Below are 15,233 nucleotides of genomic sequence, written 5' to 3'. Positions count from 1 at the left end.
TGCTATCTTCACTCTTCTTTTATAGTTGCTATCCAGTCAAAAGTCATTTACTTACAACAATCATTGCAATGGCAGCTACCGCTCAATTGTTGAAGTGCATGCATACGGTAAAGCATCTTGATGTTAACCATTCTTGCATTATTTGCAACACCATCCTACCAATTTGGCAGGCCTACGCGGATGATTGTGGCATCAAAACCAATGTCGGGCATTATCCTAAAGATCCGTCAGCCGATCCAGATGAGAAGTGCTCTCTTCATGCCTTCAACCTGCCTGGACACATGATGAAACAATTGCCGTTGGATTTGGACTTTTTGCGAAACGTACCCGATGACCATACTTTTGCAGTCGATCTGGACAAAGGACAAATTGGTGAAGCCTATCACATTTTGTTTTGCTGCTTGCTCTTGAAGCATTCCCCAAAGATCAATATTCGCGTCAATTTTGCGGCCGGAGACGATGAGATGCGAGACCTCTTTCAATGGTATCACATCACCGTTTCGCCAGCACAATCCGCCAACGCAGGGTCAACCAGCAAAGGGGAGGCGACAAGAATCATAGCCGCTGCTTTCAGGGCCAGCAATAATCCCGACTCTCAGGACATTACCAAATTTCTCTCGCATAACCAGGAGGATCTCTTTGATCAGCTCAGGAGCCACGTCAACTCAGAGATATTTCCCTACATAGTGAAAAAGGGAAAGGAGAAGCCAATGAACCTGGCACCGGAGCATTTTTGGCCTTCATATGCGGCGGATTGCTGGCTGAAGGAGTATTTCCGAATCACCGCCCAGGCCCAGCTGCCGGAAGCAACGAGTGTCGAAAGAATTGCCGTCATACATGTTCGTCGCAATGCGTTGACGCCTGTTGGACGCATCATGGATCCAAAATGCTTAGAGTACGTGGCAAATTCGATCTCGTCTGTCAACAGAATGTGCGTTGCTTTGAACGGTATTTATGCGCGACGCTTTACACATGTCATTCTCTACGGAGACTTCACCGAGGCTGAAGGCGCCAAAATGGTCGCAGACGTGAAGAAACAGCAGCACCGAAACACGCCGGTCCAGGTTCAATTCATTGGTAGTCCCTGGAAGGTGCCAGACACTGCTCCAGCTGGATCCAACACGGAGCTCAGAGACCTTCGGGCAAGGTTTCGCGATGTGAACTTTGACCATCTTCCTGTGCAAGTCAAGGTCCTCAGTATCTGGTCTACCTTATCTCAGAAATATGGCGACAAACTCTGTGTTATTGGGCATCGATCCGGTTTCGTTGAAGGCGCTGGTCTGCTCGGCATACCTATCTTTTATCTCAACAATGAGCGAAAGAAGATCGGAACTACAGAGGAGCTACCTGGTGCCTTTCTTTGGAGTCCAATGAAGAACCCGGAGCACGACAGATTGCGCGAGCTGTCTGATACAATGAACACATTTATCCCAGTTGAAGTACTTCTAGAACCGGAAGGAGCGGCCGCGAAGACTCAAAAGGTTTTGCAAGTGGATCCTAAGTACCTCGGAGAATTGAAGGCCGCGCTATTCATGTATATGTGCTGCGAGAGGGTGGCTAAAACTAACAGTGAAGGTTCTACAGGCGCAACGCCGGGGTGGAAGTCAAGGGTTTTCATGATGCATGACAAATGCAAAGAGAAGCACCTTGGGATCGATGCACATGAGCCTGGCGTTGCTTGTCGGGATGATCAACACTACACAAAGGAATCTGCGTATCAGACCGGCCAGGAATGGTTGCGCCGAAGGTATAACTTTGCGACGAGGTTCAGAGATGGGAGTGAATTACCATTTGTGCGTTTAACGCCGTGGGTTGGCCTCGAAGACTGGACCAAGGGTTAATTTTGACATGGGACAGGAAGGAGCCGAGAGGATTGGTGGGGCTGGGGAATTTCATTGAGAATTAGAATACGGAGAGTTTTTGTTGGTGAGCATGTTTGTTGGGAGAGTAAGGATTTGACACGTAATATAGATCTTCAATGCAGCTTTAACATAGACTTATATGCACGATGGTGACCTTGATAAATCAGTAATCATAGTTTCCGAATGTAGAGTGTATGAACGAATTCACAGTTGAGAAGTCCATGTTTGTCGCGGTGACCTGTGGCCCTACCCACACCCAGTGGGATATATCTTTTATTGAGATACAATCTTTGCAGTCCTTACTTCAAGATTTTGCACGTCCCTTCTCAGTCGATTCATGTCCTCCTTCATTGAGTCAACGTGTCCGAGCATCTTTTCGTGAATCGCCTTGCGCATACGTGAAAGGAGACCGGGAGTGTTCCCTCTATGAGGTCGACCAGGTCCGCCGGGGGGACCTAAGGGACCCACTAGGTGTTATCAGTACAAAGATACCAGTATAGTCAACACATAAAAGTGGATTTAGAAGATCTCAATAATGCGGGTTGGCATAAGACATACTTGCGTCCCATATTAGAGTGCTGCAGTACGACGTTATCGGAATCCGCGGTGCTGGCAGTGGTCGTGTACAAGTAGCAGGAGAAGACATTCTGTGAATAGATGTGATAAGGACGCATGAGAAGAGCGTCGAGAGGATTTTATGTCGCTCACTTTGATAAGTGAAACCAGCCAATATCGGGAACCATGGCGTGGGGACAAAAATGTTGGTGGGGATTATTGAAACGTTCTGTGAAATGCGACTCTGGCTGTTACCACCATCTTGGGAGTTTTGTGCCCTGCATTCATTCTGATAATCAGAAAGGTATCTTCTCAGACAGGGCGAGACGAACTACATAGCTAGGCGCCATCGTTCCTTGCATTGCTAGTCGCACATATGTATAGTTGTGTGGCATTACCGTGCAGTGCGATTGAGGAGTGTGAGGACGAAATCGTTGTATCAAGTAAGATACAGAGGTTGAGATTCTTCGTCGACCAAGGTACTGGTACCTTGGCTGGCTTTTAAAATGACCACTTAGGCTAGCGAACATTTGGCACTCATTTCTGCAGTGTAAAAATTTCGTAGGCTCGTGCCTTTCAATTTGAATTGTAACCATATAGGAACATCTTGGTTACTAACTTCATTTTTTTGAGGATAAATGGAGCAAATGTCACAGGCTAACATTGGACAGCCATGCCATTTCATCTTGTCGATCGATTATAGGTGTTACAATCACCACTCGGTCATTGGAAACGTCCAAGGCTCACAAACACTTCAATATTTCGGTCGGACACGTACTTCATACCTGTATCTCTGTGAACGGCATTCATTATGGCGGAATTGGGGGAATTTTTGATTGCTAACAGAGGTAATTTTCAAGAAGAGCAGTTGTTTGAATCTCCATTGCCTCAAAAATAAAGCTGATCTCTAATCAATGAGAGAAAATTTAGTTTCTGCCTTGATGTCTCTAGAGCTGAAACCGGCCAAGAAATTCACAGCTCCAGTAGGAATAACCCACATCTGCTCGTTGACATCCCAAAAACTAAGGTCTCTTCTCATTAATTCAAACTTTACTTCCTTTCCCTCACCAGGTTCAAGAAAGATCTTCTCAAATCCACGCAAGACCTTCAGAGGAGTACCAGCAGGGGTGCTTTCCTGAGGCAACGAAAGGTAGAGTTGGGGAACCACGAATCCTGCCCTATCGCCCGAATTGGTAACCTGGCCCTTTACGATTGCGCACGTAGTCCACAAATCCTGCAGTCCGCCTGGAATCATCCCGAGAGAAATGTTTGCAATGGGTGATAGGGGTCCATCGACTATCTCCACTTCGAGAATATCTCCCATCTCAAAAGTAGTGTAGGAAAGTCCAAACCCGAACTCGTATAACGGATCGATATTGTAGGCATCAAAATGCCTGTAGTCAATCATTTGTCCTTCGACGAAGTCGGATTGCCAAGCGTTCGGATCCTTCTCGTCTACAACCGTATCGACGATGGGTGCACCGTAGTCTGAAGCATTTCTGGGTACAGTGTAAGGAAGTTGTCCAGAGGGTTCCGTGGCGCCCCACAGAATGTCGACAATTGAGTTACCCGTCTCTTCTCCAGGATAATGTGCTGCTAAGATCGCTGTCACATTCTCGTTATCAGCCCATGGCATCAGGACCACACCAGGTCCATGAGTGACGACAATAGTATTCGGACACATCGCAGCTGTGGACTCTACTGCCATTGTAGCGTTCCATTGAAGTTCAAGCGAAGACCTGTCGGATCCTTCTGTTGCGAAGGCTTTGAGAAACAGTAGACAGGCGTCTGGGGTAGGATATATGGTCCTAAAAAGTCCTCCGGCCACGATGTCGTTATCGAACAGCATTTGAACTCGTCCTCCTGTAGACTCCACGCGTTTCTGGATCGCTTCTAGTGGTGTTACCAATTTCGTATGCCTCACGGTACCAGAGCCACCCCCAACGTCAAGAGTGCCCATCTCGTAGCCTTCTGGGCTATCCCCTATATCGCGGAAGACAGAACCAACGACCGGATATGAAACATCGTTGCCAAACAAACCTATGTTCATGCGATCTTTTAGTGGCAACGCGCCATTTTTGTTCTTGAGAAGCACAGTTCCAGCCGCTCCGACTTGTCGGATAATGTCCGAGTGATTTCCGCGTACACCGCGAGCTTCGACCTCTGGATACGTGAAAGGGAGGCTATAGCCATGGCCGTACTGGTAGACAGAAAAAACGGCACCACTTGAAGGATCTACCGTGGGATAATTCTGATCCTGACCGAGTAGAAAGTACGGCGCCATGACTCTCTTTGCCATGTCATCTAGGCGGCTCTGGTTCACCATTCCACCATTCACTGCCTCAAGAAGTGGGGTCCCAAAAAAGGCCGGACCGGCAAGTGCACTCACGTTACCCGGCATCTCCATATCAAGTCCCGTATTTGCGGAATCGGCTGTCGAGTGTGTGGCATACCAGTCTGAGACAATATAACCAGGGAACGCGAGTTCATCCTTCAATATTGTTTGAAGGATATTCGAATTGGCACAGGAATAATTTCCATTAACCCGATTATACGCACACATGATGCTAGACGTTCCCGCGTGAACACTGTTTGCGAAAGGCCAGATGTAGAGCTCATGAAGGGTTCGATCGTCGATGTTTGAAGATATCCCCTCGATAATGGTGCCGTCGTCGAGAGTGGTATTCGTGCGCTGCGTTTCTTGTTCATTCCAACATAGTGTTTCGAGCAGGCTTGCACGCCAACAGACTGAATGCCTCGAACAGACGCATCCATTGCAACACCTGCTAAATACGGATCCGGGCCAAAACTCTCCCAATTGCGGCCAGCACGAGCACTGCGACCCAACGGGCCGGTCGATGGGCTACTCTATCGTTAGCGGTATCCGTCGAACTCGTCTAAATGTTACAAACCCAAGATGAACATGGGCTCCTTTGGCCTTGAACTCCTCTCCAAGTGCTACGGCCCGCTCGTACATGAGATGTTTGTCCCATGTCGCAGCAGTGGTGATGCCAGATGGAAAGACACTAGCGCCGTCTGAACGAGAATATCCAGTCGGTCCATCCGATAGACAAAGACCATTGAACCCAAGGCGTTTCACTGCACCAATTGCCCCCACGCACGGTAGGCTGGGTGTGTTATACCCACCAGAAACAATGCCAATCTTCTCAGATAGATCAAGTTGGGACACAAAGTCACTGGCTTTTTTCGATGCTGCTGACCATGCTGAAACGGAATTAGTTGGGAATTTCAAAACATTGTTCTCTTCCGTATATACCTGTAGGGGGGATGGGAGCACCTGGATCAGCTGCTGACAGCTTGATGATGAACACTAGAGGCGTGAGATTGAAAACACCAGAGATATGCATGATAAAGAAGACTTTGGCAAAACACTGGACATGTAGAGAAGACGTCAAGTTTCTTCTGGGGCATGCAACCAACTTAATATTCAAAACATATTGGGGTTTCAACCAAGGTCAACTTTCCAAAGTAGAATGTTCACCGAACCCCATAGAAAGCTATACGCGTATAGAACAAGCATCGACTTCAATCCGGCACTGCCAATGTGAACGCAGTGCGGAGAAAATTGAGATTCAAGCCGGGTGGCCGGCTGTAATTGATCGCGCTGTATGGGGTCTAATGGAGTCTATGATATTTCTGTTGCGAGTACGACAAGTGAGATGAATACCTATACTTGGTAGGTACATACATATGTACAGAGCTTTGCCACGTTGGGTTGAAGACCTGCTAGCCGTTTTTAGCGGATACAAAGAACAAATTACAATACGTGCATCTGGAGCCTCTTTTTTGCTACAAAACAGCAGATTTAATTTAAAGGGTGCATATATACTAGCAAGTGTCCAACCCGACATGTCAACCTTCTGTACATACCTAACATACCGCATACACTTGGCATATGCACGTGACTAGCCAGTGAAAGAGCCATTCCACTGCCAACACCTAGCAAGCAACAAGGATCGCGCAACCAATAGACCCCCCTTATGCTATGCTCAGCTTTGAGTCATGTGGGCGCCCATGACTATTACGATAGATAGTAGTTTTATGGAACGGGTGCAGTATATTTCCTTATATCGATGCCCGTACGGAGTACTTGAATTATACCTGAGATGGTTAGACTTCCTAATCTCCGCCATGCCGTGCACTACGTATCCGTATCTCCTGCTGTCTTTAGCGGGTACCCCCATAAGAATTGGTGCCTAGCCCCCCATAAGAACTAGCACCTTCCCCCCTAACTCAAATCAGCGCCAGTGAATTACTTGCACCAAAATTCTCATCTCTAACCCTTCTACCTACAACAGAGATAGGCCTATATACAATGATAAGCCTGTCACAATATAGTACTGTACATCTCCTATAGTCTGACTTATTTATTGTTTCTCTAAGTCTTGGCCCTCTTCTGAATGTGATGTCAAGACAGAGGTTGATAACCCTCCGATACTGCCTTTAAGGAACAATACATTATGTGGTGGTCATGAAAGAGGCCTTGATAGGTCTTTGTTCCCGTCTTTGTCAAAAAGAAGTTAATACAACACACGGGATTATTAGATTCAAGATACACAGTTCAGGAACATCTATGTAAAGCCCGATTCTATTGCAGGGCCCCAGTAAGCAAAGACAATGTAGTATTGTGCTATATAGATAATATGTGGCTCATTCATCTACGCTAACTTCAGACTACAACACCCCTTTGATTTCCTACAATCTTTCTACCGATGGCGCCTATAACAAGTCTACCTATTGAACTACTAGACAACATTATATCTAACTTATTGCTGTGCGATATATTAAACGTTAGTAAGACCTGTCAGCATTTATACTACGCAGTTGTTCCTAGCATCTATTACTGCATAAATGTATCTTCCTCAAGGACAGCCGCACTTCTGTTAAGGACCTTATTAGCACAACCAAAATATAGAGATCTTATTAAAGAGGTACATATTGTTGCGCAGCCATCATTCGCGGAGAATGTCGTGGATTTTTTGACAACATGGGAAAAGGAACTAACAATCCCAACAACAAGCAAGGTTTCTGATCTCAGTCGCACTTCTATTTCACAGGGAGTCTGGAATCTAGGCTTCATACAGCCAGAACAATAGGTTAATGCTGTGTCTAAACAACAATTTGGCCCTATGGCAGCATTAATTATTGCGCTCTGTGGAAACGTTACAGTGCTGAACATGAAGATTGGCCCATACTTAGGCTTCGACACGTCAACCTGTTCTCTTAGCACGAGCATCGATGAGGCAATCGGCTATGACGCTATCTCTTGGATTTCAACTATGCTCATGTACTCTTCTCAAAACTCAGGAACTCAAGCAGGGAAAACGCCAAATTTTAAAAAGTTGGCGATCGTATATATCACATGTTTTCATAAAGGGCTTGATGATAATACAACACCACTTGAAAAAAGACTGGATAGCAGAGCACATGAAATCCTGTTCCCCTTTTTCACCTGCCAAATATCAGGCACATTGAGGTCACTGATCGTTGGGGGGAAGATTTCCGCCCTCGCTTTTCACGAAGACCACCCGAGTCTCCCCTGCTCAAGGCTCCACCATTTTCGCGTCTCCACACTCTTCGGATCCAGGGACAGTGGGCAGATGTAAATACGGTTAAAGTCCTGCTGCAAAGGACTCCCGTACTTAAAAGCTTTTCTTGGGATTGCGTAATCAATGATCTTGCAATTCAGCTTGGCAAACTTAAGGATTGTCTGGATGAAAATGTACGAGATCGTCTTGTTTTCTTGCGCATCCATGTTTCAGCAGTTGGAGAATACGCATTCAATTATGAATGTTCCGATCCAATAAGACAGCGACTAGGAAGCTTCTCTTCCTACGCTGCACTAACAGATATGGAGGTATCGTTAGCTACATTAGTTGGCAAGTATAAAGCAGTCCCGTCTCTTGGAGAAATGTTACCACCTAAATTAAAGCGATTAGTTATTCTAGACGATTTCATGAACAGTACTGAAATATTTCATCCTTCTGCTATTCCTTACCATTCATGGGGGGATCTTGCAGAGGAGTACCTAGCAACTATTCGGTCCTACATAGAGGAGATCAAGATCACAACACCTTACCTTGAAGAATTAGTTCTGGATATGCGCGCTGTATGGCGTTACAACGGCGCTGACGAAGATGGCATCGATGAAGATGAAAATAGAAACATCGGATACATAGCACACAACATGCTAGATCAACTATGCGAGGATAATGGCATTCGACTTACCATTAAACTAGGCGAACGACCCCTGGGCGAGTCGAGCGACTCGAACTTCCTTTTCCTTGACTGGGATACTGTATGGGACTCTCCAACTAACTGATCAGACGATGATCTTATTGTCGCAGCTAAAGACAACAAACGAAAGATCGCCTCTCGTTATGACCCTTTATTTGTTATCCTTCCTTCGGTGTTCTCTTTTTCCTTGCTTTGTCTTGTATTTGATCTCGATTTTTTGATTCTTTCCTGGAACATCGTCCGAGGTCCTTTCTGATTTCCCTTCCAGTCTGCCGTTTGTCTTGCTATCACTTTTTTTCTTGCGAATTAAAAAGGAATCAATCAATGCCAAACTAGTGCGGAGAAAATCGACCTAAGTTTCAAGCCGGCTCTGATTGACCGCGGCAAGCCATTGGCGTATCTGAGTTTGTGATGGAGAGTGGCCTGGTGTTTGGAATTTCAAGCTGATTGGCACCACAACGTTGTATATGCGTTTGAGCTGTCTGAAATGATACGCGTATAGATTATAGAGCATACTGGCGCCTGCTACCTATTATCTCTGATGTTTTCTATGCGAAATCCAAAGGTTTCGTCACTTGTGTCTTGAGTCTTGACCCATCTTTCACATGATAGGCAGCGCTTTTGCCATGCCCAAAGGCTTAAGGCTTGTAACGTCTGTCCCTGCGTAGCGGGACACCCCGTGTAGCGGGACACTGTTCTATACGGAGCTTCGGAATCATGTGGTAAGCTGTGCATCCAGCCGCCCTACCTCCTATGTTCGCTGAGGCGCATCTAAACCTTCCCTACATTGCAGCTGTATTGATGAACATGAAACCTAGCTGGCAGCATTCTTACAGTCTTTTTCAGGGTGTTGTACGTATTGAGCAAAGGGCCGTCTTCTGTATTCTTGTAGTTATACTGTCATTATCGCTAGAACATACACGTTTTGAACAGATGAGCCTGTTATCATAGGCTGCTACATTGAGCCCCTACACTATGATCCTGCCTTGCGTACTCGACTACATATTAAGATGCATCTCTTGCAGTGCACATGGCATAGACTGAAATACTACACACTAAGTATACCAGGGTTTATGTCACATATCCACAGCTTACCACTTCCAGTACCTCCAACAATCCTTGTTTCAGACACACCAGAAACCGAGGGGCGATACTCTGAGGGTAGTCTTACTATTTTTTTTGAATTATACGTTATCCATGTTTCGTTGAAACTTAGTGCTATGCACTGGTGCTGAGAAGGTTGAGGATCCGTTACAGCTGTCGTTGTGTCCGGCGTTGCAGAGTTACTAATAAAAGTAACACCAGCGTCCGTATAAAGATAGAGACCAGTATAGTTGAATACTATTTCGGATAGTCTCCTATCAACCTGAAGCGTGTGTAGATGATCGCCGCTACTAGCGTCCCAGATCTTGACTGTTCTCTCTGATCCTGATGCAATTTGGGTTGAGTTGTGAGAGAAGGCCACTAATTCAACTCTATCGCTATGGCCCTTAAGCGTGTGCAAATGCTTGCCGCTAATAGCATCCCAGATCTTAACTGTCTTGTCTGCTGACGATGATGCAATTTGGGCTGAGTTATGAGAGAAGGCTACTGAACTAACCCACTCACTATGGCCCTTAAGCGTGTGCAAATGCTCGCCGCTAATAGCATCCCAGATCTTGACTGTATTATCTGCTGACGATGATGCAATTTGGGTTGAGTTATGAGAGAAGGCTACTGAACTAACCCACTTACTATGGCCCTTAAGCGTGTGCAAATGCTTGCCGCTAATAGCGTCCCAGATCTTGACTGTATTGTCCTCCGACGATGATGCAATTCGGGTTGAGTCGTGGGAGAGATCTACTGAGGTGATATATTCTTCATGAGCCTCTAGCGTGTGCAGGTGCTCGCCGCTGCTGGCGTCCCAGATCTTGACCGTCCCCTCGTATTCCGACCCCGACGCGATTCGGGTTGACTTGTGAGTAAAGGATGCTATCATGTCAACACCTTCGCTATAACCCTTAAGCGTATGTAAGGGCTCGCTGCTGCTAGAGTCCCAGATCTTAACTGTAGTGTCCCCTGACGCTGACGCAATTTGGGTTGAATCATGAGAGAAGGCTACTGAACTAACCCATTTGCTATGGCCCTCGAGCGTGCATAGATGCTCGCCGCTGCTAGAGTCCCAGATATTGACCGTCAAACCTGACCCTGACGCGATTCGGGTCGAGTCGTGAGAGAAGGCCACCGAATTGACCACATCGCTAGGGCACCTGAGCGTGTGCAAATGCTTGCCGCTGATGGCGTCCCAGATCTTGACCGTCCCTTCGTCGCCCAACCCGGATGCAATTTGGGCTGAGTCGTGAGAGAAAGCCACTGAGGTGGTCCAAGGGGCCTCGAGCGTGTGTAGGTGCTTGCCGCTGCTGGCATCCCAGATCTTGACCGTCCCATCTTCTTCTGACGCCGACGCGATTCGAGTCGAGTCGTGAGAGAAAGTCACCGAGTTGACCTCACTGCTATGGCCCTTAAGCGTGTGGAGGTGCTCACCACTGCTAGCGTCCCAGATCTTGACTGTGTTGCCGGTTGATCCCGACGCGATTCGGGTCGAGTCGTGAGAGAAGGCCACCGAAGTCTCCCAATGGCTCTCAAGCGTGTGCAGGTGCTTGCCGCTGCTGGCGTCCCAGATCTTGACCGTCTTGTCCCACGATGACGAGGCAATTCGGGTTAAGTCATAAGAGAAGGCTACTGAACTAACCCACTTGCTGTGGCCTATAAGCGTGTGCAAATTCTCGCCGCTTATAGCGTCCCAGATCTTAACTGTGTTGTCGTTCGATCCCGACGCGATTCGGGTCGAGTCGTGGGAGAAGGCCACCGAATTGACCACATCGCTATGGCCCTCGAGAGTTTGCAGGCACGCACTCCAGTTCCTACTCATGCTCGGCTTAATAACGATCCCTCTCAACTCTTCGTGCTGGAATAGCTGTTTAATAATGCTCTCTGTTGGACTAAACAATAGCGCAGATGCATAGGTTTGAAGAGGGTAGCACTCAATTGCCCCTTTGTGATACATGATGAATCGCCGGGCGTCTTGAACAAGCTGAGTAAGGCTATTTTGGTCAGACATCTCCTACTTGCGTTAGTATCCAGATTACATTATATAAACATTCCGCTAACATACCTGCACAAGTGACCATAGTTTCGTCATTAAGACTACACCTTTTCCTACGCTCTCGTACAGACTGAGCCCTTCTAGCCAGTAGAGATATTTCTCCTTGAGAAATTGATCAACAGTGCTTGTAACTTGTAAGTCATGAGCTTTTTTTGAGTCGTATAGATGATCAATCCAGTGAATGCACGGGTAGCGTGATGCTGCTAATGGATCTGGATCAGGCCGTTTGATGTCTTTAACGGGAAATCCTAGCGCTTTTAGACTGTACATATCCCTGTGCAATGTCCTAGACAAAATTGCAATTGACCTTGAGAAGATCTCCTGATGAATAGCTTCAGTTCCGTGTGGGAATACTTCATTTACTGCTTCTGCAAAGAGAAAGTCCTTTGCAGACTGATGCACAAAGTAGATTGTGTCTTCCCGCAGAGTCAGGAATGATCCACAGAGGCTAACAATCTCCCGTACTGACTCTAGGTTGTCAACAAAGTCTTCAAGCTGCTCAACAAGCGTAATTAGTTCCGGGATCGTAACAGGTCGATATAAGAGTGCAGTCGAAGCCAGTACCTGCCGACAGATCTTAGCGTCAGGTTCTTCGTTTAACTGAAGCATCATCTGCCTGTATAACGGGCCTAGCCCAGGCGGGAATAAGGCAAGCTTCGTCCGCACGTGTCGATTCGCTGTCTTTATCGATCCTAGATCTTGACACACTAACGCTACCCATAGGAAGGTATCGTTTGCGTTAGAGGTCAAGTACTGGAGTACCGCGTGTTGGATTTCCGCCGTGTAATCCTTTTCCTGCGCCAACTGAGCTACCTTTTGCTGGATAAAGATGTTGACTGCTGCAGCAACAGACTTTGCGTTCAGCTCAAGGCTTAGTTTTATCTTCTGTTCTGCCTTCTCTAGCTGTGCTTCGATGTCTCGCCAGTTGCGACTAGAAACAATCCACTTGACACGTTGAGATGTGGACTGCCTTAAGATAAATTCCAGCAGCTTTGGCCTACCAGTAATGCACTCATCCAGCGCGTCAACGATTAGGTATGTAGTGCTAAGACTTGGGTCTCGCAACACGTCTGTAAAGATCTCTGTTAAGGCTACCCAGGCATTTGCATCCTCGAACAAGCTTTTGCCTGCGTCATCATGCTTCTTGCGGATGTGCAATACAAGCGATGGTTGCTGATTCACGAGCATGTACAACAGCCCTCGTAGCACAGCCGTGGCGCTGTTGATGCGCGAGTCGTTTGCTTGGCAGAAGAAGAAGGACAGAAGGGCCGTCCTAGGCATTGACTTTTGAAGCTCGTTGATGATGCCGCAGAGCAACATCGTCTTGCCTTTGCCAGGATCACCTTTAATCCAAAGCAGGCAGCCGTGCTCGTCCTGTTGCCATTGTTGGAAAGTGGTGTTGTCAAGGACCCAACGGTATGAGTCTGCTAGTAGTCCACCTTTGGTATCCTCAATACGTGTCTTGTCGTCGCGCGGATTGGTTGAATATAGGTCCCTGATGCATTGTTTGTCTTCTTCACTATTGAGGTGAGACGACTTGCGCTTGCCATCGTCTACCAAAGAAGTTAACCTCTGCACTTTTTTTGTTTATTCTAGGATGCATAGTTACATTGAGATTGCTTCGCTAAAAGAGCAGGAGACCTCTCAATCATCTCCCCAATCACCTCTGCTACCATTTCAAAGTCTTCCTCTGTAACCTTCCCGAACTTGTTCATGTTGAAGTGGGTGCGCGAGAGCGAGTACTTGTTTATCGCGTCAGACAGGTCGAGGCAACCAGAGCTCTTGCTGACCATAAACCTCTGCGGATATAGTTAGTCCTACTGGTTGTAATAGCACTTTTACAACTTACCATCCTATCCTGCTTCCCTACAATCCTCCCTACATTGCTTAACATCAGTTCGTAGAAGCATGCAATTTGTGTCTTGTTTGTCTGTTCCCGCAACTTCTTCAAGAAGTTGTCAACCATATCTTGAAGGTACGCGTTCCCTGGCTGCAGCACCTCAAGAGCAGTGGAATGTACCTGATCGCTGTCGTATTCAAGCCGTGCTGCCTCCAGCATCTCCATTTGATTCATCCCACCCGCGCCCCGGAACGGTGTCCCAAAGAAAACCAGACCAGTAGTCGATGAATACACTCCAGGCCACTCGCTCGGGTACTGTTCGGCTTCTAGCAGTGCCTAGGAAAGTTTTAGCTCTATGACAGACACTGCATCGTCTTCTACTTCAACTCCTTACCTTGAGCACGACCAGTCCGCCAAAGCAGTGCGCCACAAACAGCAGGGAGCGAGATGAAACACCCTGATAAGTCAGCATATACCTATCTCCAACGCCTCCTGAAGATGACTCGCACCTTTCTCTTCCGCTTCAAGGCTATTAGCAACCGCTCTGCCACCGTAGATGCGCTCTGCTGCATCGCTTCTTTCCCAAACCACTGTGACCGATACCCATATCGCATTATGCGCGCATTTGGCGCTATGGCTGGTAGCATGTTTCCCTCTTCTAGCCAGTTGACCCACTGTGGGGTTTCCCTAGTGCCCACATTCTTGCACCAGCTATGGTCGGGATGGGCGCCGAGGCCGTGGATCGCGACGATGCTAGAAGATTCAGTACAATTTCAAGCGAGCACTACTGGTGGAACATACTCAGTGATCCGGGCAGCTTCTGCCTCTGCTGGTGCCTCGCGGAGCACCCTCAGCCCGATGTCTTCGTCGGTAATCGGCCGGCTCTAGCTTGCGTTAGCCTCGGCGCGCTGGTTTCCTGCACACTAACCTACCATAGTCACACTTCAATGCTCAGCATTGCGCGGGTGCTCGAAATAGAGGCGGCGAGGGCTAGGGAGATAGAAGGACGATGGTGCGGAAGTGTGCAGACAGCCAGCACGGCAATTATATACCAGGCTGAGCCAGCCGCGCGCTCTGCTTGACCGGTCGGCTTGTCACAAGGCTGAGGCTGAGGGGGCAGAGGAGCTGCAGCCGGTTGAAGTGAGCCTTTCTAGCAAACTGCTGGCTGAGGCATAAGCTTCTAAGATATTCAAGCTTCTACAACCCATTCCTTGAACTGAGCAAATTCGTCTCTTATTCCAGCTATGTCGACATTTTCTAAAGCGATTGTAGTAGTGAAGTAAGGCGGGTAGGGCTGCTAGCATGCGCTATAGCTACCTAGCTATAATACTAGTTAGCCTGTTATAGGCGTAACGTTAAGTTTGTTACAGCAGTACACACGAATATCTAGGCACGCTACTGCATGTTACGACACCTCTCTGTATATTTTCTGTGTTAATCGGTGAAACTCCTGGACAGCATACTTCTCTATTAAAGTGGCCTTTTGCGTATAAGGATGAAAGCTTCCTTGACTGCACTCTTTATAGAGCTATATAATTACTATAGAGGCTCTGCAGTTGCGAATAGGATTGAT

General features: G+C 47.3%; 3 protein-coding genes across 3 annotated transcripts; 1 reads left to right on the top strand and 2 right to left on the bottom strand.

Moving 5' to 3' along the window:
- Positions 1–68: 68 nt before the first annotated feature.
- On the top strand, positions 69–1,841 carry BU24DRAFT_415561 (uncharacterized protein; the record flags this gene model as incomplete). Its single annotated transcript, XM_033526303.1, has 1 exon — positions 69–1,841. One exon carries the CDS (start codon positions 69–71, stop codon positions 1,839–1,841), a length of 1,773 nt encoding a protein of 590 aa, XP_033377162.1.
- A 1,483-nt stretch (positions 1,842–3,324) lies between these two features.
- On the bottom strand, positions 3,325–5,785 carry BU24DRAFT_468610 (glycoside hydrolase family 3 protein; the record flags this gene model as incomplete). The annotated part of the gene is made up of 4 exons (XM_033532538.1): positions 3,325–5,109; positions 5,163–5,280; positions 5,330–5,642; positions 5,695–5,785. The coding sequence occupies 4 exons, from the start codon at positions 5,783–5,785 to the stop codon at positions 3,325–3,327; spliced, it is 2,307 nt and encodes a 768-aa protein (XP_033377161.1).
- Positions 5,786–9,545: 3,760 nt separating this feature from the next.
- On the bottom strand, positions 9,546–14,618 carry BU24DRAFT_497719 (WD40 repeat-like protein; the record flags this gene model as incomplete). The annotated part of the gene is made up of 8 exons (XM_033534298.1): positions 9,546–11,778; positions 11,830–13,373; positions 13,430–13,619; positions 13,670–13,996; positions 14,055–14,117; positions 14,170–14,413; positions 14,462–14,544; positions 14,604–14,618. 8 exons carry the CDS (start codon positions 14,616–14,618, stop codon positions 9,724–9,726), a joined length of 4,521 nt encoding a protein of 1,506 aa, XP_033377160.1. The 3' UTR covers positions 9,546–9,723.
- Between the last annotated feature and the right edge of the window lie 615 nt (positions 14,619–15,233).

Source organism: Aaosphaeria arxii (assembly GCF_010015735.1).
Source record: "Aaosphaeria arxii CBS 175.79 unplaced genomic scaffold BU24scaffold_16, whole genome shotgun sequence".
NCBI lineage: Eukaryota > Fungi > Ascomycota > Dothideomycetes > Pleosporales > Aaosphaeria > Aaosphaeria arxii.
The sequence above is the reverse complement of the archived record's forward strand: the minus strand, read 5'-3'. Positions and strand labels throughout refer to the sequence as shown.